Source organism: Phaeoacremonium minimum (genome assembly GCF_000392275.1).
Source record: "Phaeoacremonium minimum UCRPA7 unplaced genomic scaffold PA7_03_scaffold_222, whole genome shotgun sequence".
NCBI lineage: Eukaryota > Fungi > Ascomycota > Sordariomycetes > Togniniales > Togniniaceae > Phaeoacremonium > Phaeoacremonium minimum.
In genome coordinates, this window is record NW_006921127.1 from 562979 (window position 1) to 572447 (window position 9469).

Sequence of the window (9469 nt, forward strand, 5' to 3'; positions counted from 1 at the left end):
AAATCGCCAGTGACCTCGTTGTCCATGAAACTGCAAACGGCGCAGGGATTCACCCATCAGAATGAATGATCGCCACCCGCCGCAACTGTTCGGAACCCGGTTGCGCAGGACGCATCGTACCCTTGCATCGGAGGGTTTTGCATGTGCCTCGGTTCTCCCGCAGATCCCGCGCCCTCACACAGCTGTAGATCTTGGCATTCATGTTCCCCTTTTGCACGAGTGTGCCGCATCAGCGGCTTGAATGAGTAGATCCGGCTGCCATGTTTCATAGAATTGTTCTAGAGTCTATACATAGAGTCTAACAATACAAGCAAGATGTAAAGTGTAGCCCGTCTCGGTCAGACAGGCTAATATGCCAAGCAGTGAGGTCGTCTGAATGTCCAACAAGCCTCGCCTAGCAAGCCCAGAGTCATGCGTGAAGCTTGTAACTCCGTGGCACTCGCCTTACTGGTAAGCCTTTGGGAGAGTACATCGCCAGTCGTTTGGATGTCGTGTCGTTTGCTGATATTACAAGTATTCATTCATTGAGCTTCGTATCACAAGAGCAAAAAGGTCTCATTTCTCCCACTTCTTGTAAGCTTTCTGCTTTTGTCGCGTGTTCCAGCCCAGCTTGCCGCTGATACTATTCACCCAGTCCTCGCTTCGTCGACCGGGAGCCTGCACCGAAGCAAAGGGATATCGGCTGGCACTAATGGTCACATAATCACCAGGCCGTAGCTCGAGTCGCTCTCTCCCGTCGAAGCTCGCCCATGAGCTGGTTCTGGCATCGTAAGGTACACCGACTCGCAGCACGATGGTGTCAGGGAGGATGATAGGTCGGAAGGAAAGAGTATGAGCACAAATAGAGGTGACGAGCATGACGGGGTTCTCTGGATGGCATAGAGAACCGCCCGCGGCTAGGTTATACGCCGTTGATCCTGTTGGTGTTGAGACGCAAATGCCGTCTGCCAAGACAGAAGTGAAGTGCTCATCGTCGCCGAAGATTTCGGTGTAGGACAGAGCTTTACCCTCTTTGTCAGTTAACAGGTATGCAAACAGGGGATCATATGAAACTCACTTGGATTTGGGCCGCGATCCACCACAATCTCGTTCAGAATCTCATACGTGCCGTCTGGCTTGTGAGTGTGCTCGTCCTCTTTTTCCTCACCAATGAGCTCCTCTACGAGATCACGATTCGCATTACTCAATGCATCATCGTCTTCGCCCGATCCTGACTCCCCTGATTGACCATCAGTGATCCTGACCTGCCTCTTCGGCTGGCTTCGCATAATTGTCCCTTCAAATCGCAGTCTTAGACTAACGGTCACTCCCTCATTAAAGGCTTTGGTCAACGTTTCTTGATAACCTTCGTAGTCGAACTTGGTCAAGAAGCCAAGGCTGCCCAGCGCAAAGCTCAGAACTGGAGGGACAATGCGCTGAAAGAGCCAGCTAGCGTAAAGAACCGTGCCGTCACCACCAAGTGTGATCACAAAATCGAACGTATGTGGCCTCGTGCGACACATGCCTTCGTCCCACCACCGCATGCGCCTATTAAGATCTTGGCTGTTTTCCTCCTCTAATTCGCCTGCTGCAACATAATCCTGGCGAAGTTCCTCTAGCAGACCTGCTGCGTCGAACTTCTTATTGGTTTTCAGATCTCGCTCCAGATACACGGTGTACTTGACGTCCCTCTCTTTGTCTAACAACCACTTGACAAGCTCGCGTGTCTTTGGAATAAGGTCTTGGTCATAAATCTTGGTAAGAATGAAGATCGTTTTGACTCTGAACTTGAGTCTCATGCTTCCCAGCCGACGGCTGAGCTCTCGTACACCCCAAGCCATCTCACTCAGTTGTTTTTTGGTCAGCAGGCGGCTGTGTAACTCGTCATGATCGATGGTGGCGCCGTTCTTATCTGACCCCGATTTCACGAGCTTATGTCTCCACTCCTTCTGGTCTACCTGGCCTACATCGCTCCCTTCACTGTCGGCGGCATCGAGGACGGCAAGCTTCTTTCGATGGTCGCTGTTGTTCGTTGAACCTTTGGGCTCGACAACTTGGTCCTGGTCCTCGGCTACGGCCTCGACACCTTCGATCCTGTGGGGTTTATACGGATGTTGCACATGATAATCATGATGATTGTAACCTTCTTCGGGTTTGTTATGCCCCACTCTCCTTTGACCCTCAAGAAATTGGTGGACTAAGCACTGTGTTTTGTCGTGTACATTATGGAGTTTCGGGACAGGTGCTTCGGTGGTAACAAGTGAACTCTTCCGACGATAGGGATTACCTGGATCGAAAGTGACCTAAGATATGGCAAGACAATATATTAGCTACGTGTCATTTTGCGTTCCCGGGGTCAAAGATCAACCTACCTCGACCGCCTTTTGGTCCTCATCACTCGCGCTTGAGTGCGCCTCCTGGTCAAAGGAGATGTGCTTTGCGTGCTTCTTCTCACTCATCCTGCCAGCGATCAAAGGGAGAAATAATACAGGACAAAGAGTATCTAACACAGAGACTAATCCTGAAAGACGGCCCTAGGATCGCGACAGAAGTGAGGAACTCGGAACGAGAGAAGGCGTCAGTTTGATGTTGTTCTGAGGGGCATTTGTTGTAGGTTAATTGGGGTGGTGGGGGAAGGCGTCCACCCTCGACGTAATGTAGGCTGCTGATTCATGGCTGCATACCCCAAGCTGTACCTTGTGGTGCTGCTGCGCTATACCAGGAATAGGCAAGCGTAACAGCTCTTAATGGGAAGCCTCAGGCTCAGGTCGTCCGTATTCGACGGTGATTGGTCGCAATGTGTTCATCTTCAGATCCAGGCGATCAGCTTCCTTCAGAGAAGGTAACCAATAAGCCACTCACTTTGACCTTGTTTGCAGTGTCTACTGTAGTAGACTCCCTGTAGCGACTTGCATTAGAAGACCGTTAATTATTCTAATTGAATTGCACAATTGGTATTCGAATGGTGTGAGCGTTGTGAAGTTAAACTTCCAACACAGGAAGTGTTAGTCTAAATGACTTTGGTGGTAGTACATCACAATCTGAAGAGTCGAAGACACTTTAAAAAAAACCTCATAAGCTCCAGATCCATTAATCCAATATCTCCTCTGTCCCTTCTTTATATCCTGTGGGTCTGTTGCCTTACTCTATCCTGCGAACCTAACAGTTAATGTCTAGCGATTTGCTGAAAACATCCAGTTTCACGATATTTCGCAGCCTTCATCAGCTGAGTGCAAGTCTTCATTTATAAGAATATATCGTCAATGCCACACAATAAACCACGAGTATTATTTTCAGTCCGTGCCTACTCTATGTCTAATGCCAGGGAGCAACGCGCCCAGCCTATATTCCGGCCCCAAAGCCTTCATCTGCACCTGCGTCCCACGCAGAGCTGTACTTTTGCAGCTCTGGGCTTACTGAATGGTCTTCTCAACCAGGAAGATGCCATACTTCTCCTTCAGTTCCTTCATCAATGGGTCGTTGATCTTAGAAGACATGGGTGCTAGAATACCCTTGTCGGAGATGGTACCGTCGAGCACCTGCTTGACGGCCACACCACATGGCTATGGCATCTAGAGTCAGCGATTGTCTGATAGGAAGATTGAAACAGCGGCAAAACTCGAAAAGAAATATGTAATTACGTACCACACCAACAAGTTTCGCCATAGCGGAATATCCCTTCGGATCACCGTACTCGGCCAGGGTAGAGGTCCTTGTCTCTCGGGATCCATCGGCGTGCTCGATGAGGAACTTGTGCTGCAGCATGACAAAGTCACGCTCGCCCTCCTCGAACTGCATCTTCTTCTCCAGCTGGGCACAAAGGGTGTCCAGGGGGTTGCCGCGGGGGATGATCTTCTCATCGGAGAAGATGCCAATCCACGACAGGCCGCTGATGATCCTCTCCTTATCCTCGGGAGACTCGAAGGTCGCCTTGTCCAGAATGGTCTTCTTCAGGTCCTCCACCGATGTGGAGGGGGCACCGATGACCTGCTTGGTGGCCTCGGCCCAGGTGATGGGCTGGGTCAGAGTTTCGGTGGCCGCATCGGAAAGGAAACCAATGTCGACCAAAACTTTGATGAACTGAGGGAAGCCCTGATATCTCAAGGTTCCACGGACAACAGTCTCGGCCTCGGGAATGTTATATCTCTGCTTATAAGGGGTAGAATCACGGTTCGGGTAGGCAACGAAAGCGTAGCCGGGGTAGATGAAGTATGGCTTGGCCACAGCCATCAGCTCCGGGCCAGAGACCTCGACGACCGAGCCATCCTGCCAGTACTTGGCATCGTTGCGTAGAGCCAGCAGAACACCGCGGGAAGACCAAGAGAACTTGTAACCCAGCGGGTTATCCGAGTCCTCGGGCGCCGGAAGCCCGCCACAGTAGCTTTTGAAAGAAATAATCTTGCCTCCAGCCTTGTGCACCTCGTCGATGGTCTTCACAGCGTACAGATGGTCGATACCCTAAGAAGAAAAATATGATTAGCTATGCGCCACCTTGTGAGCCGGAGGAGGCTGAAGAGGAGCCCGAACCGGATCAAGACCAATCTCGTTCATGACGGTAATGCCAGCCTCCTTGGCCGCAGCATCGAGCTCCAGCATGGCAGGGCTGACGTAGCTGGTCGTGACGACATGCTTCTTGTTGCGGATAGCAGACTTGATGACGGTGGCGTGGTACGTGTAAGGGATCAAGCTGATGACAAGGTCATGCTTGGCAACCTCAGCGTCCAGGGCCTCCTGGTTGTTGACATCGAGGGAGATGGGGTGTGCGTTCTTGACGCCAGAGGAGAGCTTCTGGGCTGCTGTGAGTGTCCTGCACGCTGGGAAGGGGTCAGCTCCATGGACATTGACCCGGGACGAGCGTATCGGGTGGCAGGATACACACCAACAGCGACTTGGATGCCTGCGTCACTAAGGATGTCGAGCGTTGGCTTGGTGACGAAGCCAGCACCGAGCATGAGCACGGATCTATGGGCATCACGGCAATGGTCAGCAACCCGTAAACCCCCCACCATCCAAAAACGCCTCAAGCGCAGAGACGGTCTATTTTCTCTCACCTTTGGGAAGCCATTTTTGCTGCGTCCACTTTCTCAATGTCAATGGACCCTCAAAATTCTCTCTCTTGTGCTAGACCTCAATTTCGCAAATATCCCAAGCTGGTGTGAAAACTTTTGTGACTCAATGTGAATTACGTACCGATAACGGACATCAACGTTTCGGTCGACCCCTCAGGGTACGTACTTTGGTGGGGTTGACGTGAGGACCAACCTGGCTGTCGAAAAATTTCTGTGCGAATTATTTCCAAAGCTTAGGGACGGTAGCTAGAAGTATCCGACCGTGAGTAAAGTGTGGTGAGGTACATTTCGGTACGGGCGGCGCGACCCTCTCTTCAGATCGATGGAAAAGTTCGGGAAACCACCGGCCCACGCGAAAAGAGTGGGGTCTTTGACAGGGGTACCTCGCGGCTCTTGCATTTGACAGGGGTGTTTAGTGAGGGGCAGAGTTTAACGCTGGCCCGTGCACGTACTTCAGGGCAATTTCCACAATTGATGATGCCTCTTGCGTACCTCCCTCCTCTCTTACCTGCATCCATTCCGATGCCAGCCTAGGCCGTAGTGCCCATCAGATAGCTCAGGCTTTCGGAAGGCGCGGTGTTTTGTGTGCCTTTTAGCCTTTCATTACGTCTCGTACTGGAATGTCAAAACAAGATTTGCTCATAGTAAAACTCATTCACTTTGGTCAGGGGAAAACATCGGGTATCTCAAGATATTCATTCAATTTTATTAGCTAATCTACATTGAGGGTATCATGCCGCTACTCTTTTTCTCAGACCCGGGCCGTCGACGGCAAACCTTTTCTGAAGAGGCTCCTATACCAAACCATTCCCAAGCCGTCCCAGGGTATCCATTTGATTGAAGTCGTGCCTATGCAGCCCATATCTAAATTTGGTGGTGTAAGGAGATTCGTCACTATGCCGAGACCATCCCATCCGCGGATTGGGGATATTCTAGCCGTTCAAGATTCATCATCTTCCTGGTCTTCTCCATTTGCATCCTCCTCTCCGTCTTGGTCATCCTCGTCATCATCCATAGCCGGCGGTTCCCAGGCAGCCTCCAGCTTCAAGCCCTTGCCTGTTGGCTCAGGGTAGTCGAAGGACGATCCAAAGAGGGATGAGCCGTTTTGATTCATATTCAAAATCGTCTTTTCTGGGGTATCATACAGACCCATTCCGATCAACACCTCGCCATCGGCTTCCTCGTCCTCCAAAGGCTGATATGGTATGGACTCGTCTGATGCCAGAGTTGGCTCGGGTTGGTTGAGCGGAATGAAGTCCTCCGGCGTAGGAGGTGCAGTGACTTGATTGAAACCATGAGTAACAAATTTATTCCAGTCTCCTGGACACTCCTGGGCCGTCTCTAAGGATTGCGTCATCGGTAGAGGCGCCAAGGCGGCGGTGCTCTGACATTCGACATGTGTAGTAGATTCTGGTGCAGCCGACACGCTCCAGTCACCAGTTGAAAAGTACTGAGGCGCCTCGTAACCGGAATATGGCAGTGACAGAGGTGAGAACGCGATTGATGGCGATGTATATCCCGAATAGGCAGCCGGTGTAGGTGGAAATTGATGCATGTTTGTAAAAAGATCGGCGTCATTGTATGAGGGAAAGGGATATTGAGTTGATTGTGGTACAAAGACTTGCGGTTGAGGGTATTGTGATGATGATGGGTGCCAGCTGACAGGACGTGATGTCCTTTTCGTCAGGTCCAAGCAACCGTCGGAATAGATATCAGTATCAGGTGTTGGCAGAAAGGGTTGGTCTGGAAGCGGCTGATTTCTCCTGAAAAGCAGGCCATCGTTTATGAGAGTTCGTCTTCGTTGTTGCATCATGGAATTCCTGGGACTGTTGTTTGCACTGCTCGGCTTTACCACTCTCATAGCATTCCCTACCCGTTGACCATTGGATCCGCGGGAGAGACGTCTAGCAGTAGCGGACGAGGCAAGCTGCCTTGACAAGTCTTCGAAGAAGGCATCGGTTGCATAGGTGGACTGTGTTGTGCCAGGAAGGCTCACACCGAGTATAGACTGCATCATCTTGACCGAGCAACTGCTTAGGTTCGGACGTGACAATGTGATGGTGTGTCGACGGGCGAAGACATGTGAGATAGAATATATGGCTGAATGGGACTGATGAGAACAGGTCGAGGACTGCGGCCTGTTTTATGGATCATGTGCGAGAGTCAAGTAGTGCAGGGACAAGGAGCTAAAGACATGACCAGATGGAATGGCTCGAAGGGTTAAAGGCGACTAGCCCGAGCAATGGTAACGTGGGGATATTGGCGCGGGAAGAGCAGAAGTGATAAAATGGAAACGGGGCTGTTTGGTATGTGTATGTCTATCACGGTCTTGGGGCCGTGACCGAGCCGGGGGGTGTGGGTGCGTCTTCCAGAAGGAAGGGAGCTTGCGGTTTGTGTGGGAGGAGTTAGAGGAGGCAGTGGCCTGCGTCATGGTCCTAGCAGGGGTCTCACATTATTCCTTACCACGAAGATGTAAAGGGTATCTGACTCTAGAGTAGCTTGGATCAAAGGCAAGAGACGGAGGGAGCGAACAGCAATAGCCTTGAATGTGAGATTGCCAGACACCAAAAGGTGGACCGGGCAGGGTTGGCTTGAGAGGGTTGCCTGTAGGTGTTAGTGCAGAGCGAGGTACTGAGATACATGTTATGCGCCCTCCCTCCCTCCTCTCTAGATTATACTTGGTATTCGAGTAGTTTAGTGTGTGCGGCAGTGGATGTGGATGTGGATGTGGGCATGGGCATGGGCATTAGGCATGGGCATGGCCTGGGGGAAGGGAAGGGAAGAGGATTACGGGCGGGCCTCAGGGTGACGAGGTTTGGATAAAGAAAGAAAGTTGAAAAGCAAAAGGTTCGGGCGGACTGCAGATTTGCATCAGAAAAACATCCTAGCCGCTCACGTTCGACTCGATCCCTGTCCTCCGCCCCGGCCTTGACGGGCTGCCACAAAAGGGCACTGCAGTACAGTACGAGAGTACGTACCTTTGAAGCCAGGGAGTCCGCTACCCAGTAGAGGACACTACGACGTACCCTCGGCGCCGTCCATACAAAGTACGTGTCTACGAAGGTGGAGGGCGGGACCATGTCACTGCGGTACGGGCGAGGTACGAAACGAGAGTCCGCAGTACATAGCCTGGACCGGCGATCCAAGTAGAAGATCCGTGGCAGATTCCCCGAATTCCTCGCCGCTTGGCGGTATCGAATACTTGAGCTGAGAGTAGATTTCTGGACGGGCGAGTATCCGGTTGGTATGCAAGACAGTCAACTTCCCGGATGAGCGAGAGCGAGGAGAGGATGAATGCAGCAGGCTGCTGTCTTCTGCTTTGTGGTGCTATGCTGTGCCTTGAATTCCCTCTGACCAGGTAGGAGGTTTCTGAGAACAAACGGCAGTCAGGTACGTACCGGAGCAGAAAGGAAAGAATAAGGAAGCTACTACTCTCCAGTACGTATGTACTTAGGTACTTGCGAGGCAGGTAGGGGCAGGAGCCTCCTCCGTCCGTTACCATGTTTTTGGCAGTGGTGGAGCGTGGCATGGGATGGCATGGATGGGATGTGGAATTTCTCGCGGCTGGGTCCCCGCGTATCATAATTCGAGACGGCCCCAAACCACCAAACCAACGAGAAGCAACCTCACCAAGCCCACCCACCACCTCGCGACCGCCCTGAGCCCTGAGCAGGTTGCACAAGGGAAGGATTAAGGTTGCAAGGGCTGCTGGGATGGCGGGGGGACCTTAGGATGGGTGGGGGGGGGGCGCGAGAGCGACCGAGCAAGAGACGAGTGCGTCTGAGCCAGCGATCGATGCTGGGCTGGGACGGACGGGCCAAGCTCCCTACCTCATACAAAGTCCGGTACAATGTACTGAGGGTGAGCGTAGCGAGACATGGGCGCCCAGAGGCTCGCGTGGCCACTCGTTCAGGCAAAAGTCCCCCTTGCACAGGCGGATGCGTCCACCAACAGTGATTCAGACCAGCTTGGACCACGACTTGCCGAGGAGGGAGTGCTTGAGGGTGAAGCAAGAGGGGCGTGATCTGAGAGAAACGCTAGCGTCGTGCAAGATGATCGGTGGGCTGTCAAGGATGGGAGGTTTCTGTTTTTACCCATGCTCGCCGCCATGGGCATGGGGAGAAGTGAAGGGGGGAAAAAAAAAAACAGCGTGAGGGAAAAAGAAAAGGGACCGTCATCATCCACAATGAAACCTCCCCCTGCCCAACACACTAACATAGTCCTGTAGGACACAGCACCACCGAGTACTGCACGATCATGTATTGCTCGTACCCTGTCGAGAATACTCCTCTGCGCGTACGCAGCACCATGCACCACCAGGCGGTACCATTAGGCACTCTAATAATACACTTCAGTACCTCCATGCAGGAGAGAGTCCGCTTCCTTGACGCCTCGAACTCAAGCCCCGACTGACTGACGGA

The 9469-nt window shown here is 52.2% G+C and overlaps 3 protein-coding genes across 3 annotated transcripts; all 3 read right to left on the reverse strand.

Moving 5' to 3' along the window:
• Positions 1 to 555: 555 nt before the first annotated feature.
• On the reverse strand, positions 556 to 2438 carry UCRPA7_3099 (putative atp nad kinase protein; the record flags this gene model as incomplete). Its single annotated transcript, XM_007915570.1, has 4 exons — positions 556 to 1001; positions 1058 to 2073; positions 2202 to 2266; positions 2352 to 2438. 4 exons carry the CDS (start codon positions 2436 to 2438, stop codon positions 556 to 558), a joined length of 1614 nt encoding a protein of 537 aa, XP_007913761.1.
• A 954-nt stretch (positions 2439 to 3392) lies between these two features.
• UCRPA7_3100 (putative saccharopine dehydrogenase protein) lies at positions 3393 to 5044 on the reverse strand (the record flags this gene model as incomplete). Its single annotated transcript, XM_007915536.1, has 5 exons — positions 3393 to 3542; positions 3625 to 4437; positions 4507 to 4793; positions 4859 to 4941; positions 5031 to 5044. 5 exons carry the CDS (start codon positions 5042 to 5044, stop codon positions 3393 to 3395), a joined length of 1347 nt encoding a protein of 448 aa, XP_007913727.1.
• Positions 5045 to 5988: 944 nt separating this feature from the next.
• UCRPA7_3101 (hypothetical protein) lies at positions 5989 to 6405 on the reverse strand (the record flags this gene model as incomplete). The annotated part of the gene is made up of 1 exon (XM_007915643.1): positions 5989 to 6405. The coding sequence occupies one exon, from the start codon at positions 6403 to 6405 to the stop codon at positions 5989 to 5991; it is 417 nt and encodes a 138-aa protein (XP_007913834.1).
• Between the last annotated feature and the right edge of the window lie 3064 nt (positions 6406 to 9469).